This window comes from Poecilia mexicana, unplaced genomic scaffold, assembly GCF_051168715.1.
Source record: "Poecilia mexicana isolate PSO_F unplaced genomic scaffold, ASM5116871v1 scaffold_9, whole genome shotgun sequence".
Taxonomy (NCBI): domain Eukaryota; kingdom Metazoa; phylum Chordata; class Actinopteri; order Cyprinodontiformes; family Poeciliidae; genus Poecilia; species Poecilia mexicana.
The window spans coordinates 18,208,493-18,227,500 of NW_028263378.1; the positions used below are offsets into that span (position 1 = coordinate 18,208,493).

At 38.6% G+C, this 19,008-nt stretch overlaps 1 protein-coding gene across 2 annotated transcripts in view; it reads right to left on the minus strand.

The window, feature by feature from the left end:
- The window catches only part of ssbp2a (single stranded DNA binding protein 2a), a 60,835-nt gene that overhangs the window by 7,132 nt on the left and 34,695 nt on the right, over positions 1-19,008 (minus strand). For both annotated transcript variants that reach the window (XM_014992905.2, XM_014992906.2), the window contains exon 5: positions 1,197-1,286. In XM_014992905.2, the coding sequence (XP_014848391.1) occupies positions 1,197-1,286 (90 nt within the window). The remainder of the gene's footprint in view (positions 1-1,196; positions 1,287-19,008) is intronic.

A 19,008-nucleotide genomic window follows, 5' to 3' on the forward strand; every position in this document is an offset into this window, starting at 1 on the left:
TCTGAATTTGACTGAAAATGACAGATAATCAATCAGGGAGCGTTGGAGTCATCCAGAGCTGACATGAAGCACTGCTGCAAGTGCTTACTACCTTGACTTTATTTCCACTTTCAGACCATTTTTCTTTTCATCATGTGGGTTATCTTACACATACAGAAACCGAGACTGTAAAAGCCCTTTGTGTTTAGTGCCGCGACAGATTTAGAAAACTACAAATCCCACAAACTGCACCACTGGGAGATGTTTTCTTTCACTTTCTGCACTTTCTGAAATGCCTTGTTTGCTCTTGAGGTATTTCCTCCTTTGTGAGTGTCATTCTGGAAGAAACGTGCTTAATGCATGTGTACAGTGAAACAAATAATGAGTCGTTGCCTCGTCACTCTACAGGATCAGTGGCGGTTTCTGATATGAGCGACATGGGCAACAGCCCAGGGCGGCATCCTCCTGTGGGGGCAAGCATGAGCAAAGCATTGCCAAACAATCAATCAATCAATCAAATCAAATTTTATTTGTATAGCACATTTCAGCAGCAAGGCATTTCAAAGTGCTTTACATAATTTTAAACAGTGAGAAAGAAAAAGAAAGTAATAAAAAGATAAAAAGAAAAGATAAAATCACAGCCTAACAGGACAAGGCCTCCAGCCTTGCAGCACCAGGCTCCGTCCGCCTGTTTCGCGAAAATTTTGCGCTAGGACTTTCGCTGTCCTACGCGGATTTTGTGCATTAATTGGTTACCTGTTAGTCTAGAATTTACAGGGTTTTATATACGCGCAATGACTCCCAGTCACTCGCAAATACATAGAAGGCATCAATTGCCATAAGCAACTGTAAACAGGTGGGTTTTAAGTTGAGATTTAAAGGCACCCAGTGTTTCAGCTGTTTTACAGTTTTCTGGAAGTTTGTTCCAAATCCGTGGTGCATAGAAACTGAATGCTGCTTCTCCTCGTTTGGTTCTGGTTCTGGGGATGCAGAGCAGACCAGTGTGTAACAATGTGTAAAAATTATAATTCTTGCGTTTTGCTTGAAGTAATTTTGGAAGAGAGACAAAAATAATAAAAAGAAATTGGCTAACAATTTCTTTTCAAGACCTAGGAATCCCAAATGCCATATGTTTACTAAAAAGTAAAACAAAACAGGACTGTGTGTGTGTGTGTGTGTGGGTGTGTGTGTGTGTGTGTGTGTGTGTGTGTGTGTACCTGAAAAAATCCTGGTGGAACCGGCCCCACTGGCAAGCTCTCTCCTGGGGGAAGGTTCCCTAGAACCGGGCTGGGAGCTGCAGCAGCACTCTGAACAGGTCAAACAGACAAAAATAGAGTCTTAATACACCTTTTTGACCACATACTGATTAAAAACTACAGCACATCGCAAAAGTATGCATACCCCTTTTTTAGTTTCCCACGTGTGGTCACAATGAAACTAAAAGTCTCAATATATTTCACTGGCAGAGCTTTGTGTGATAGAACAACAATTAACAGAGGATAATTGTGAAATGAACAGAAGTGGAAATGGCTTTTAAAATTTCTAATTTGAAAAAAACCTGAACATTGCAGAATGAATTCAGAGGTCCTTTACTCTGGCCTCATGGAAGAGAAACAAAAAAAAATTGCTGAATGAGAGCCTTTGGTGAGAGCTCTCGTTCACAGCTCACCACAAGCCACTTAGGGGTAAACAGATGGAAGGAGGAGGTTTGGTAAAACAGAAACTGAAATTTTGGCATGAATGGAAATTTCAGACAGAAAACCAACACTGCACATGACCATGAAAACAATATAACCACTGTAAAGCATGGTGATGATGGCATCATTCCATGGTAATGTTTTTTTTTTTTTTTTAGCATGGAAGAGAAAACCAGTCAGTGTTAGTGGGGAAATTAATTTATCTAAATACACTACAATCATGCCATGATCCTAAACATGTAGACAAACATATAAATTAACCCTAACCCTACAGTGGAATATCAAATAATATTCAAGTCAAAGAATGATCTAGTCAAAGTTCAGCCCCAATTCCAACAGAAAATCTGTGCCAAGTCTTTAAAATGTTGTTCAAGGCTCTTCTCCCAAAAGACTCGTAAGCCTAACAATATTTATTCATCTCAAGAGCTAAGATTTCCTCAGATAATTATTTGGATATCCCAGCTCTGGTATTTTACAAGTATCTCAAAATGAAAGGCACCAAATATCAAGTGAAATTTGCAAAGTGGGTGTCTTCTGTAGCTTTCCTGCTGTCTCTCCCTTAATGGGGTGTTTCCTGTTTCTACCGGTGCCCAGCGATGCAGGCCCAGGTTTATTTTTGTACTTTGTGATTTTTTTCCTTGTGTGTGTTGTTGTGCTTGTCCCAGACGGGTGGCGCTGGATCATTTCAGCAGAACCTCCCGACTGCTTCCTGTGGTATTGTGCTACTAACCCCGTGCTACCACCGAGTCCTGGCCTCTCGCCCATCCTATTCAGGAGTCCAGGGCAGGAAACATCCAGACGTCTAGGCAGAGTTGTAGGCAAAACTCTCAACTGTGTCTAGATGACGACGTATGGAGTCTGTGTACACATGTCCTTTGTATCTGCTGCGAGTTCTGTGTTTCTGATCTTCTGTCTCGCTGTGATGGATGGATAAAAAAAAAAAGAACTCTGGTGAAATTCAGCTACAGTCTCTGAAGTTTCCGCCAGCTGACTTTTTAGGTCAGACAGGAACAAGGTTTAATCAGAGCCGAGATAAAAGCAGACTGACGACACTCCTGTATCCTGCGCTGCTCCACCCCGCCACCCTCGCTGCTCCCCCTGCCTCCTTCACATCTCTCCGTCATTAATGTCGGGCAGCAGGGAGCGGGATCCGCAGCAGCTTTTGGATTTCGTGTTCTGCTGCAAACATAGCCTGGGTTTGTCCCAGCGGACGAGTGTGCAGATGGACACAGATGGCTACTGTGTACCTCCAACGGTTCAGCAATGACTGGCTGGATTTGGTCTGTTTTTGAGCTTGTGTGTGTCTGTGTTCTGGTCTAGTGTTTAACATCATGCACATCGTGCTTTTTGTAAGTCACCCTCTTCTTGTTCTCACACTCTATTCCCATGCAGAGTGGATTACCCAGCATGCCTTGGCTCCCCAGCAGCCTGGAGGTCTGCTGAGTTTGCCTTCACGCTCAGAGGAAGAGGCAGGGAAAGGAGGACAAAAAGGGAGATTATGAGTGTATGCGTGCATGTGGAAGAAAATGTGTACGGGACCAGAAATAACTGAAGGAGGAAAAAAAAAAAAAAAAAACATCTACCTGAACTGCTGACAAAGCAGCATTTTCTGAATACAGCAACTAGCAAAATTTAAATAGCTGCAACAACAAGAAGACGGGCATGTTGGCTCCCCCAGACCAGTGAAACATTCGATCGTCTAAAGCAAAGAAGAAATCAGAAATTCAAGCAGAAATAAATTAAAGGTTTGTTCTGATGGCACGGATAAATTGTGGGAGTCCACTGGTTTCCATGGAAACGAACATGCACAACTCGTAGGATGGAACTTTGAGATCTCATTGGTAAAATCACTGCCTGTCACATAAATTGGAAACTGATGTGTGAGAAGGTAAAAATGATCTCCCATAATCAGTAATTTTGTGTAGTGAGTCAAAGACAAGTGAGGACATAGGACTAAGTGTTGTTAAAAGAAGAAGATCCCTTTCTCTGCATACTAAGAACATGCAAAAAAAAAAAAATTAAAAGGAGGGGCTAATTGGTATCCTATCAAAGTGTGATATTTTGGATAGCAGTAACGGTGCCACAAGTGATTTTATTAAAAACAAATACTGAGTTAAATGAGATGTATTTTTTTATATATATATATAAATTCTTACTGCAAGATTCTCCAACAGCAGCAGATTATAAATTTATTTTATGGTCACTATGCTTCTCTACCAGCTGTGCCAATAAATGTTCGAGCACTGCAGGCTAATTTGCGTCCTCACTGATGTAATGGAAAATATTATTCTCTTAGAGCACAATCATTTGACTTACTCCAGCATGTAATGAGAGTTTTGAACAAAAATGGCTTAGTATTGACCTAGTAAGGCTTCTAAAGCCCACTCATTTGTTCATATAGTGTAAAAATAACTAAAAATAAAAATAAATAAAAATGACTTCAAGCATCAGATGTACCAAATGTTAAATGATCACAACATAAAACCATGTTGTAAGTAATTCTGAAAAGTTCTTGCGGTGAGCAAACAGTCCACCAACTTGTACTGTTGCATAATCACATAATGGCAATTCACACGTTTTTGATAACAACATAGTAATAAAATGCAGCAGAAACAATTAACCTGGTAGGAACACTGAGTGAAACGTATAGATTGATTACATAAAGTGTGATGTTTTGATGTTTTTATTTCTGTTAATTATGATGATCTTCACTTTCAGTGACTGTAAACGCAGCATATTAGATTAGGAAATTCCATCGGACCAATAAAAACACCTATTTAATACAGAAATGTGTTAATAAAAATCATTTTTAATACCTGCTTAAATAATGCTATTTTCAAAAGGTGTTTTAAATCTTACAACCGAGTCTCATTAGAACATATACTCTAAATGTATTGAATATAACTATCTGCATCTCCCAAAGGCTGAATGCTGCAGAACCTGATCTATGCTCACATTAAAAAAACAATCCAGATGTAACATTTGCGAACAAGTCGCACAATATTTTCTTACGTTAGCTTTGTGTTTTGCTAATTATCTTTGCAAACCTTGCCAGTTTTTTCCACTGTAGAAAGGCAGTGTTGAGTGTGACTTGGCTGTGATTGCTGCTGTGTAAACAAGGTGCAGACATTGTTCAGCACCAGGAGGGGAGAGGAAGACATTCACTACTACAGATGCAAAAGAAAAGAAAGTTTTCTATCCTTTAGCAGTGTAATTTACCTATAAAAGCAGGTAAAACACAATGAGAACATATAGAAAATTCTTGCGTAATCATAAGAGAAATTTAATATAGAACACTTTTCTAGAAACTGTGGTTAAAAATAAAACTCGGTATGTCTTTACCCATTTTGAATGTCAGTGAAGATGCCATCAGGACTCAGAGATTTATGATTTGTTTTAAACTAACCACAGTAAATAGCAACTCCAGCTCTGATACACTGGGATGTTCACCCATGAACCTCTGAGAGGTTACATTTCAAATGCCTGAAGTTTCTGGCATGATGGCTGTTTTAAGGATTTTCCTGAAAAGCAGGCTGCAATAACAGACAACTGTTAGAGAAGCCAAAAAAGCTTTTACTGTCTTTGTTATTTCACAGTATTTTAAGGTTTTATATCCTTGAAATATGTAGGAAATTATCCCTTGACTACTGTAATCTAGAGGTATTTTTTTTTTGTTTTTTTGGGGTGGAAATTTAAGATAAGAAAACGTAGTATGTTCTCTCCCAATAACGCAGCTTTACTCAGACCACAGGAATTTAATTAAACACAGCGGCATTTGAACATCTTTAGTTTTTAATTTTAAAACAATGTCAGGATTTCATTTGTTAAGCTCTTGTTTGCCAGCTCTGTGTAAATACCAATTCCCAGCCAAGCTCAGCTTATTATAGCACTTAACCTCCGTCAACACAAATGGCCCACAGATTGTTAAGCACTGTTAATGAGTCCATCATTTTTGCACCTCTCTTGCATGAAAGTTTGCCATGTGAGGAAAAAGTGCAGAGCGAGAAGAACGGCAGCAGGAAAAAAAAAAATGCGTGGCAGCTGAACAGATCGTCACTATAAGACAGTGGAACTGGGTAAAGAGTCTTTAGGTAAATCTCTGGGTGAACGTAAACTGCAGATTTTTATCACTCTTGAGCTGATCAAGTTCACTGCACTTTCAATTTGTGCACACATTGCAACAGCCATTACAAACCCCGATTGTTCACAAATTAAATCCTAAGCTGTTAAATGAAAACTAACTTATATTTGTTTTTTACACTTCATTAGATTTAATGAAGCAAGTTGTTTCAACCCTCCTCCAAGTTATCTGACCAAATACGTCCTTTCTTTTATTTCTTTTATTTTTTTTACAGTTTAACGCTCTTCTCTTTGTGCATTTGAAGCTTCGCTCGCTCCTTGCAGATTTCCTCTCTCTGAGCCATCCCCCCAGAGAGAAGCACAACGACTTGACTGAAGTGCAACACTTCTGACAACAAGCTGATCTGCAATTTTGTGCAACGTTGTACACAATAATCCATGCAATCAGTTTTCCTCATCGAAAGCTGTTTGCAATGGAATCTGAAGCACTGCAGAGGCACCAGTCTGTTCTCAGATAAACACCTGCATCTTCTGGTAAAAAAATGTTTGTTTCATAAATTATTCAAAATACCATCCCCGAGGCAAGTATCACAGAGACGCAACAAGACAGATCCTAGTGAATACAACAGCCCCACGAATGGATCTGCAGGAATAGTTCAGTAAACAGTCAAATGAGATCAGTGTATAAAAGATGTAAATAAATAAATAAGGTGATCAAGGATTTTTAAAGCAGGGAAGACAGTATTCTATTTTCCCACACAGATAACTTAAGACCCAGTTAAATATTTTGGTAAATACTGTCTTTGTAAAAATAAAAATAAAAAATAAAAAACTAAAAAAAAAGTCTAGGAATGTTTGAACACTGTGCTGTTATTTGTCTTACAAAAGGATGCCAACCCTTCATGTTTTTTTTTCTTTTCATTTAGTAACATCTTTTTCTAAGGTTTGTAGTACTAGTGGTATTTATTGCTAAGTAGATGGACAGGATTAGGGGCAGAGAGAGAAGACGTGCAGTAAATGGCACAGGGTTGGGACTCCAACCAGAAACAGCTGCGTCGAGGATTTTAGCCGCAGCATAAGGTGAGGCTGCTACACCATGGAGCCATGTGTGGCAACCCTAAAACCACGGTCCCCACATTGTATCCTACTGGGATGTGATGTGACAGACACAAAGTAGGATGCGTTTATGAAGAGGAAGGGAAATAATAATGCAATTACAACTTTGAAAAGTGTGTCAGTGCATTTGTTCTCAGGTCTTGTTATTTCAACACTGTAGAACCGGCCATAAAGCTGCAATTACAGCTGCAGATCCAGGTTTGCACATCAAGTAGTTTTCATTTGTAAAATATCTCAAGCTCAGAAAGAGTCCATAAATTTGTAATAAATGTAGAAATTCATATATCCTTTTCATTCAACTTTACTTAACTTATTGAATTTCTTTGGTTGTATTGTGACAAAATGTGAAACAGCTCAGGGGTTATGAGTAGTTTCTCAAAAAACAAAACAAAAAAAAAAAACAATGCATCGCGTGATGAAATCCAAATAAATTACTTAGGTAATAAGATTCTGTTGAAGACATAAAGCAAAAATGATCCAATGCTGAAATCACAAATAACTTTAATGCAATACAAGCTCATTAGCTTCTTTTATGGAGCATTTCTGCCATTATGGAAGGAACATGCTCAAACATCCACTTTCAATTCTGAAACAAAACTACGCTTCAGCTCTATTCGCTGAATGTTACTCTACTTCAGCTCGTCACTTTATGACTTCATTAGGCTTTCTTTATACTGCACCCATGGTACACTAACCCCATTACATCACAGGCACAGTAATGCCGAATGAGATAACTTACAAATTCTTCCATCCCTATACGTGACCAGATACTGTCCCCTTTAATGTGTATGCTTAATGCATGTGCATATATGTGTGTGTGTGTGATGGTGGGGAGTCGTTTTCATTCAATACTGCAGAGACTGAGAGCGAAGCGTGGGCGGAATCTCAAAAGACTGTCTGTGTCTATCTTCCCTCACCGTCTCAACCTGCATCGCTGTCGCTGTCTGCTTTCTCCACTCTGCCGTCTCTCACGAGAACACAAACCAGGCCGATCTCACTTTTGTGCTCATATATTGGCCCCTTACTGTTCCAGTGACTTTACATTATGAGCACATAAATAGAAACATGCGAGGTCATGCGGTATTACGTGCTTTTGTCTGGCCGAAGTCTGTCTGTTTGATTTTTGTTCTTTAAATAAGAAGTCAACAACGTTGCACCTGCTCTGACCTTCATTGTGTGCAGTGTATCTTTTTTTTTCTTTTTTTTTTATAAATCTATCCACCACATGTTGTTCAGCTACGGAAACTAAAAGTAGAAGAGAGAAAAACGTGAAAATTGACAAATCTAATTGCATCTTAAAAATACAGTTAATCATGAAACCTATACGTATAAATCCAAGCAAGTAATGGTGAGCTAACAGTCTTCCAGTTAAATTGTCTTGTTACAAGTAAAGGTTTGCTGCAGGGCCACATCAACAAAATTTGTGCAAAGCCCTGAGACAGCATGAGGCCCAGACTGGGATTAGTCATATTTCTGCTGATGATGGCTGAAACAGGCTGCCTTTAATAAATAGCGGCTGCCATGCTGTTTTACTAGTTTTTACTTTTCCCTTTTTTGTTGACTGAGAGGCTTTGTGACTTTATTTCTTAATAATTGTAAGGAGGAAATGGTAATTCATCAGGAGACATCCTAAATAATAATAAAAAGGGCAAGCTTCATAGGTTTCAGCTTGGCAGAAATAAAAAGCAGACTTTGGTTAAATTACAGGGTAGAGCATATTGAGTGTGCAAAAGAACTTACTAGCCAACTGGGATATTAGCAGTGGCTAATCACACCGCTCCAATGATTGATGCCGGTATCAGGCTTATTACACAAGCTTAACATGTAGTGACAAAGTATTTTAGGTTTTCCCCAGAATAACTCATAAATCTAAAACTGCTTAACTAAGCAAAGATTGGGGGGCAGCAAGCATTTTTGAGCTCAAGTCTATTTCTATTTTTCTATTTTGCTTAAAATCAGTCTAAATTTGAACTAAAAGTCACGTGGGAAATCTAAATGCAATAGTGAAAATGAGGTTTCATTCAACCCAAAACCTAACCAGTCCTATTGATTTCCTGAACTCACCTGAATTGTAGATTTAGTGTTTGAGACGGGAAAGCCACTGCTGTCAAGCTCTGACCGGTGATAAACATTATTTTAGACGGTTGCAGGGCAATAAGATTGAGTTTGTGGGCTCGACTTGGACTGCGGTCAACCGGTTGATGAACACACTCCGTTTTGTGAAAGCAGAGCAATTAGAGTAAAACTGAAAAAAAAAAGAAAAAAAAAAAGATTTGCTAAGATTGCATTTCAGATATTCAAAAGAAAATCAGATTATACATTTTTGCAACCCCAAATGTCTTTGCTTTGACTGAATATGAAGAATATACAATCAAATTTATTTCAGGATAATGCATGCATACTTTTTATTACTGTTCTTTGTTTATTCATAAAGCTTCCTCTTTTAGCTGTAGCAGGGTTTTTTTTTAGATCATTTGCATATATTTGTTCTATTAGAAAAAGTTATTATATTAATTAAAAGTATGTTTTCCTGATAACCCCTATAATAAGTGTAATTTTTTAAAAGGCAAAATAAATGTTTATCTTAAACTTATACAAAATGTTGTGGGTTCTTTAAATGTTTAATGGACTTTGTTTAAGAAAAAGGAAGAATTCATCCTTCAGAAACATTTTAAAAACATATAACACCAAGTTTTTCATGTTCTAGCGACTACAACTCTATGAATAATCCCAGTTCACACACATTTCAGTCCTCTGGCCTAAGCCTTAGCAGGTGGCCTTTACTATGCCGTAAGCTTGATCCTGCACACTTCAACTCTAGAAATTAAAGTGTTATGATTTTAATGATAAGTTAATGACTTGTCATAATGCCGTTTAAAGTGAGCGTGCTCATTCAGCAGATTAAAAACTAAGCTTTTCTAATGAGCCATAATTAATTTGTGATCAGTTACAACTTAAAATAATGGTTTAGATCAGTTCTGAATGCACACTTTAACTCAGATCTATTTAGTTTGTTTACAAAGCACTAAAAAAAACACATTTTACAAGAAACCTTGAGGCAGACATGTCTCTGTTTATTCTTAATGTTTGAGTTTCCTGAAGATATTCTAATCCAATAATTAAAAAGAAAAGTATTTCTCTAAATCTATTTCCAATTTTATCTTTTTAATGAGGGCATGATGTTACCACGGTCAGAGCTGTGCATGGTGACAAAGAAAATGGTCACATTGAGATGTACAACAGAGCCACAGCACCAAAACAAACAAACAAAAAAAAGCCCAATCCAAATCAAATTATGCTTTATCACTTTTGTGCAGAAACTGGTGGCAACAAATAACTGTTTTTCTTCATTGTAGTTTTTATTACTTTATTTTCAGGATGATGGGTCAAACTTTTTTTCATAATTTGACTGTTTCTGGTGCAGCTAATATATGTTTTTTTTGCCTCCTTGTGACACATTTTTTATTTATTTATTTATTTTACTGATGCGATAAATGTTAATTCATACTGACGGACATGAAACAAGGACAAAACATTTTTGTCTGCAGCCACGAGGAAAGCTGAAAGCAAGATGCCCAGAGGTGGAGGAATGAGTCCACAGAGGCTGTGTGTCTCGTTGTTACCGGCAACGCAGCACAGCCGTTCTGGACCACCTTGGTTTAGAGTACGGATATGAGAGCATCAGAATCTGCCAGGAGACTTTCAAACCAAGGTTGACGGTTTTCACAAGTTTGTTGAAAAGCAGCTAACAGAATACAACTTGCCACCAGATTATATCATTAGCATAGACAAGGTCCCAATCACGTTTTACAATTTCGAAATAAATGCAACTTAAAGTCCAACGCTACTATATTATTTCCTCTTCTTTTTTGACTGATTCGGCTAATGTTGCAAACTGACTTATAATCTGGAAAATATGGGGCTTCTTCAAAGCTTCTGCAAAGTTTTGTCTTGCTTTATTCCGTGCCTCAGCGTGCTGATCGTGACTCTGCGGCTTTCTTTAGGAAACTTCTCAACTGCATCCGAATCCAGAGTGAAAAACCACCAAGACATCCAGAGACTATACCAAAATAGAAAAGCTGCACTTCTAGAGCGACAAAAATGCTGCTAAAGCTGCTACTGAAACATACTTGAAGGTGGTTTAGAGCACAAACACTTCTGAACCAGTAAAGAACCACTAATATAAGTTGTGCGTCTGGTGATTCAAATTCTGGAAAATGACAAATGCAATTTTATAAAAATTTAGTTTTTACCTATTTGTTCAAACTACCACAATGTCCTCACAGTCAAATATGAAAGAGATAATCCATGAAAAAACAACCAAGCTCCTCTGGCTGTTCCCCGTGGTCCTATTGCTATTTGCAGAAATGCACTGCTGTCACAGAAAACATTATAGGTGCAATCATCAGATTATTTGAGCTGAAGCATCGTTAACATCTCTTCTACACACTCTGTCCTGGCTGAGAAACACTTTATACCTGAGCCCAAAATTATTCATACCCCTGGCAGACTGGATGAAATATTAATATTTCATCGGATGGAAGGAGCTGTAAAAGATTTCTCCAATGATTTTTGAAAAGGGACAAAATAATTTGACTTCCAGTATTTTTAGGTAACATGTACTAATTTTTAGCTTAAATGTAAGATAAGCCAGATAAACCTTGATGCATTATTATAGTTTTTGTAGTTTACCCATTGTTACAATGTTCATTCATATAGTTTAACATAGGTTATCAATGCTACACACTACAACTAGTACATGTGCCTTTAGAGCCTGTTCCAGTGGTTCCTCCGGGGTGTTGGGTTTCCGCAGCTCCAATCGGAACCAGAGTCAGTAAACACCCACGAGTGCAAAGGCATTTGAAGTGGGACTGGATGCTGATTAAAGCCAATTCCAAATAAACAAAAATCAAATTCTGGCATGCGTCTGAGTTTGTTGTGTTGCGTGAATGAAGCTGTTTAAGATAGCTTAAAATGGTGTAGAGTGGTTAAGTCTGTGGGCCACATGGAGTACATCAGGATGTATAAATGACAAACCACGCAGGAAGGAACTCCATCTCTCCTCCCTCACGCTTTTCCCCTCTCCCTCCATCCTCTCAAATGCCATTAGTCCACTTCCTGAATGAGGGAGGCAGGAATGGAAAGGAGAGTTGCTGTTATTCTGCATAAGATACAGTCTCACTCGTGTGAACATATATGTGGTATTAAGATGAGCGCTGATTTAAATGTGCATATTAAAAGAGAAGAAAACTTAAAAACAATGTTTTGCCAAACATTTGATCAAGTATTACCCCCTTCAACCAGCCAAAAATGCTCCACTAAGCACCACATCCAGAATCAATGATTACCAAAACTAAAGGCTCAAATTTAAAAGCAAACATGGGATTCTCTGATATTCACTGCTCCCTTTCTTAACCAACACATGCCACGTGGTACACCAGAGAAAAAAGTTGCTACATGAAAAAAAGGGCAATTTATATATTTATGCTGTGACTTCACTGTTGAGCCGTACTATACAAACGCAGCTAAATCACACAACCAAACACTAAAATCTGTTGAATCACTCTGTCACATCTCAACTCGTTTTGTCACGATTCAGTAGACATCATGACAAAACAGACTTATGATCATGATGTAAACTTTAAAAATATCTTGCCAAAAAATAAATAAATAAAAAAACTCCTTGTCCAAAATCGCACCACATTCACATTTACAAAACAAACAAACAAAAACTATAATCCATCAGCACAAAACAAAACAGCAAAGGCCACGACAACAAAGTAGACCAGTATCCCCAGAATTAGTATTCAATTTAGTCATTAATGTGATGCAAACTTGAGGATACCATAAAAAAATTGACATTTTAAATACATTCATGGTACGACTGATTGCATTCACCAGCATTCAACCACAGTCTTCCATGTAAATGCTTCTTTTGATTAACACCTCTTAAGTGTGTTTTTCTATCAGAGTAAGAAAGAGGATGTTACATGAAACCTCAGTGACAAAGAGTTTTCCTTTTTTTCTTGCACATAAAAATGGCCAAAACTAAAATGCAGAGATTTTTGTAATTTTCCAGCTGCTTTTTGCTGCCTTTGCTGAATTAAGAAGTCCTCTACACGTTTGCTGAGATTAATCAAAAAAGGGGGAAAAAAAACAAACAAAAAAAACAACAGTATCAAAATGACTCAACCATACAAGCTATAAATATGTTTGAGAAAAAAAAAATCCTGAGTAAGATATTTACATGAAATTATTTCTCTATATTAGCATAATAGAAATACAACTATTACATATAACAATGCATTAAACTAGTTTCTGTTTCAATTCTACTAATGAATGAAAACGTCTTTTTGAAACTTCCAAGGAGGGTTGAAACTTAGAAATGTCAGACTTTTGTAAAGATTAAAGATACTATGGCTTATTTACTTTAGTCATTAACTTGTGTTGTGAACTTGAGGTTTCTATGTTAGTTAGTTTTACATCATATTTTTATTACTATAACAAAATACTGTCTGGCCTTATAGTACACTGTAATAAGTTCTAAATTATTACACTAATGTTAACTTAAATACACAAAATAGGACTGAACTATCTAAATAATTACTTTCTTATAGCTGAGAAGAGACAAATAAAACATGCATGCAAGAAAACATTCCTAAATCTTCAAACTAATGGTTTTTGCATCCTTAAGACCATATAGCAGAGCATAATTAGGAGGTAAGGAATCTAAGTTTTTGTGTAGAGTTTAGAAAAAAAAAATCCAGCCTTCCTTTTTATGCATTTCAAAATTAATCTTTATCCAATCAAATCCTTGCAGTCCTCATCACCTCTGGCAAACATTACCCTGTTCAACAGCATTCCCTGCCACATTTGACACTCTCCTGTGCAACATTACAGCTGATTACCTGGTAAAATGGAAGCAGAACGCTAATCTACTTGGTCTCGCCGGGCGACTGCAGGTACGGCGATATGAGCTACACAGTGGGATGGCAAGGAAAGAGGGGGAACATTGGCTGTGTTTCCCTCATTACTAACATCATTATCGACCCATGTAAACATCCCCGAGGCTGCGAGGAGCAGCATGAGGGGAGCCACAGGTTGATGCACTGTCAGATACTCATACAAAGCTGAAAATGATAGTCACTTTGTGTCTGGGGAGTCACTACTCCTGCTACTATCTCACGTAGCTCCACAACAACCGAAGAGATAAGCGAGATGGAGTGAACGCAGAGGAAATACAACACAAGCAGATTTAAATGTCCCAGCTGGAGATGAAGAAGAGGGACTATCAAGGTCTTTCCTATCTAGCAGATCATCGCAAAGGCAGAACACCGACTCTGAAATCTACAGATGGTGTCTGGTTTATCGCCATTATTTTAATTATTTTGAAATACCAAGCTGCTAATGCTGGAAGTGCAAAGTTCGCGATGTTTCTAGAGGGACACGAAGGGAGAGAAAAAAAAACTGCCAGTTTTTAAGGTTTCTCTAGTGCTGGAAGGCCAGGCACAGGAGAAAACGATAGATAAGAATATGGATGTCGACAACAGCGAAAAACCCACAGAGGTTAGTTGGGGTCAAAGAGATAACGTGCCAGACTGATCGAGTCAGCATTCTCCTTTTTACTCTTCTGCTTTCCTGGTACCGTTCAGCCACAATTTCAACAGCTCAAAGTCATGATTATTCACCCGGCTCGCAGGCAGAAACAACCTCTGAAGGTGCTTCAGACCTTTCACATATTTAATTGCTTCTTCAGAGAAGGCCAGACATGATTCTAGGGAACACAGAGGGGAAAATTACTGAAATATTTGATTTAAAAAACACACACCAATATGTAGCATAATTTTGGCCACAGAATCTAATTCTGACACTTGACACCGGAGTCTGAGGTCTTCCTGACAAACAATACAACAAGGATGTGTCTTGTAGAAGCAGTAATTCAGAGTATCACAGGGAGCTTTGACAGGCCTTGATGATGAACATACTACTAATACCATTGTTGGGACACAGCAGGGGTGGCTAAATGTGTATGACGCACAAATATGAGCCGAGTAGCTCACATGGACCTCTATGTGTCATTTGTTGTAATTTTACTGACTTATTGTGAGATAGCATAATAATTTCTTAGAAAGATTTTAACTTCTGAAATGCATGCATGATTTGTAATCTAAAAAAAAAAAAGGGGGTTGACACAACTTCTTATTTTAGTAGTCAGATCGATTAGAGTCGGCTAGGGAAGTTTGCGAGATTGCTCTAATCGTTTTTTCTCTTGCTAAAATTATTCATTTTTGGTTGAAATCACCGTGACACTAAATCCTATTTAAATGCTTACTGCAATAAATACTCCATGACAAAAGAGGACTGTTGAACTGATGTTATTGGGGACAGCCTGCTTGGCAAATCACTGAGCATAATGCAATGGGCATAGAGATGCTAACTGCAAAATAATGGCAGGATATATAGTTTTTGTCTCTTTAATTGATATTCGAATAAACTTAGTAGGTTATACTGAGCAGTCACACAGCTTCACCTTGAAGAGGCAGTGGAAAAGGATGTACATATTGTATAAACACGCCGACTCTGTATGCCAGCTGGACATATTAGCACAGATGGTTGCTAACTTCTTTTTCTGAAACATTAGAGCCACTGCAGCTTTCCGCTCTGAACTTTTCACAGTGATGAAGTCGCCTCCTTAGCCATTCATCACAAGTAATCGGCGCGTCCCAAGATCCGCTTTATAATTTTAAACATAAACGGCCACCAGTGACGACTTGAAACACTTTCTGTGGTGTTGTTGGAGTCTTTGTTGTCTCCAATGTGAAATCTCATAATGAGCTTATTCTTCAAACAGAAGTAGTGGGCGATACCGTGTGCCCCCTCTTCAGCGAAAGAGAAAGAGAGAGTGTTTGTATGTGAAAAATTTGGTGATGACATAATTTACAATCTTCTGGTGACTTAATCTCCTCACTGTTGGAAACGCCGTCGAACTTTGACTTCTAATTACGCCTGTTCTTAATTTTGGAAACAATCGGTATTGCTGCAGACAAACCAGCAATAACTGCTCCATCCTAAAGCTCCGTCTCACTCTCACGCCTTCCTTTCTGTCCTGTCCTTATTTAACCTCTCCACTCTGCAGCATGGGTTCATCTTTGCCCCATCCCACTGCAGAGCGGCAAAGCATGCACAGATCAGCATCACACAAACACTCCATCTTGGCATGTTTAAACACGCATTGGACATGACTCAGCGTAATCCACCAGTGGAAAACACACTCCTCCGAGACCGAAGGGTTGCGTGCGACAGGGTAACAAAAAAAAAAGGGAAAAAAAAGAAAAGAAAGAAAGCACAGCAACAGACATTCAGGCAAATGTGGAGCAGAGGGCAGAGGGAGGCAGAGGGAGCAAAGGGTGCAACAAAAAAAAACAAAAAAAAAACGCTGATGTAAAAGGGAGAGAATGGAGCAGAGCAAAGAGGGACGGAAACAGAGCAAGTGATTATAATGATTTTTTAAAATTATTTTATTGTAAAGAGACACTAGAGTGGATTCAGATCTAAAATATAATGTTTTTGTAAGAAAAATGATCTGAACATCATGATGACCCTTTCTATCTTGGTAAAAGTGTGGAAATACCCATTCTTTCTTTGCTCCCCTGTCTCCCATCGCACTTGGCTCCCTCTTCATTGCCATGGCAATGATGTTACAGTGAGTCACCTCCACATCTCCCTCCTCCTCCTTCTCCTCTCCCTCCTCCTCCTCCTCCTCCTCCACACAGCCAAGGAGGAACATGGGAGCGAGAGAGGGAGACAGACAGAGAGATGTGGAAAGAGAGAGAGAGAAAGAGAGAGCGAGAGAGAGAGAACTGGGGGTGCAGTTTCCGTGGAAACAAGAGCGCGGGGGTCTCTCCCTAAACCCCATTGGCTCCCTGCTAGTTGGAATCAGCTTGCTTCCCACAACATATGCAGCCAACAGAGTTACTGTTTCTGGGTCTCTGTCCACTCTCCTTGTTTCTGCAAATGCTTGCAGACAGGAAAAAGAAATGTTCAAAATCCAGTTTTCTCTTTCCTTTCGTTCTACACACGGCAAAATTTGCAGTGTTGGTTTTATTAAGTTCCCCCCTGATCAAATAACATAATTCCCAAACTGAAATTTTTTTTTAGGACAATGCTGCTTTCCAGAACAAGATTTGCAACTCTTACAACCAAAAAAAAAAAAAAAGCAAAATCCCACAGTTTTTCATTTTGGAAAGCTGGGACAGTCTATACCCCAGTTTGCTCCTCCAGCCTCCCATTAGCAATGTGAACTGATCCTGCAGGGGTTGGAGCATATTCCATCCTTTTACCTCTCGGTTGTTATGTAAATATGAAAAAACAATTTCCATGTGTGAGAAGAAGAGTACGAATTTAGGATGTATGAGCATGAAAAACATCATTTTCATCAAAGCCTGTTGCTCCCGGCAATCGCTCTTGATCTCCTCTTCTCCTCCGACTGTGATGCGTCTGCCGTCTCCCACAGTGATACCACACAATGACACCGGGTCCCTCCACCCTTGGCATAATACGTCTCCCTATAACTCTGCTGTCAGTCTGCAGTGCACTTCATGTCTGCTTCTCCTCGGCTTCATCCACCTCTCTCTTTGTTCAGCTTCAACAGTTTAACCTTGTGCAGGACGCCAAAGACGGACTTCCACTGTTGCTGTTTTTGCAAGTAAAGAACTTCCCAAAACTCTAGAGATGCACTGCTTTAAGTGGCCACTGCTGAATAACACGTCTTTTTTTTTTTTTTACTTATTTATATAAAAAATTATTGTAACTGAATAATTAATTTGTACATCACTCTTGTTGTGTATTCGTTTATTTATCAGCTCTTAAAATCAAGTGGTTGAAGTCAACTGAAGTAGCTTACAGTTTTGCTTTACAGACTTTTCTAGGAACTTATCTCATGTTCACACTCCAACACAAAAAAGAAAAAAAAGAAAAAAAAAAAACCTCCACAGTTTTGATGCCGAGTGACGTGGCAAAAGGTCTCCACAAGTACTTTTCACTCACAACAATCACTTTTTCCAACCTCCGACTTGCTTCGGTTACTGAACGCTCTTATCTGGAGGCGGCACTGCACGACCGGTACGACTGTCAGATACTGATAATCTGCTGGAATCGGATGGAAGGACTGTTTCTCTGTGGAGCTCGTTAACAGTCTTTGGCCCCACCAACACTTTTTGCACCTGGATCTTAAGAATTAATGTCGACTGCGAGAATTGTGCTCTGGTGGAAATTTACTCCAAGCTCCTCAGTCAAGCACATAAACACAAACAACAATACATTTTCAAATCAAGTAAGGAATTATCTGCAGCAAATGAATCTGGAGTTCTGCTAAAAGTCGCGCAAAGACAGAAACAAACCGAAAGACTTAGATCAGACATGAAGTTATTACTAATGGTAATCCATCCAGGAGTGTTTTTCAGCAATGTCTTGCAAAGACTTTATAATCTCTGATCATTTTCTCATTCTGTAATGTTGTAAACTTTGCTGCTACCAAATTCTGTAAAGTGTGATTTGCATATGTTTTATTACTTTTCATTATAAAGCTCACAAATAAAATCAAGTTCAATTCATTACCTTCAAAGGTAACATGTTTGACGGTGTTTGTAATTTGAACTAAGTATAAAGACCTCAGAGAGTTGTTAGAGAACATCAGTGAGATAAATAGAATAACTACGATGGAGGAAAGTTTTGAAGACGATTAAGTCATAAAACCTGCATCTCTACTTTTAAATACCTCACAAGCACTTTGCATTTCACCAAATGAAAATAGAAAGACTGTGGCAGCTGCAAATAGAAAAATATATGGCCATCGATCTCAGGACAGAAAGATTTCTCTGCAGAAAACCATCAACAATATCTGTTGATGAGCTGAAGGGATCCGTCAGTCTGGTAGGGAAACTGGTAGGTTAACTATTAGTTGTGCACTTAAAGAATCTGGTCTTTGGCCTTCGGAGGAGTGTCAACAAGAAAGCCATTAGTGAAAGAAAGTCAGAAAGAGTCCAGCTCAAAGTTTATAAAAAGCACAAGGACATGCTCCCCTCAGTTTAAAGTAGAAGGGAAGGTGGAGCAAAACACAAAGTAATCCTTAGAGGCT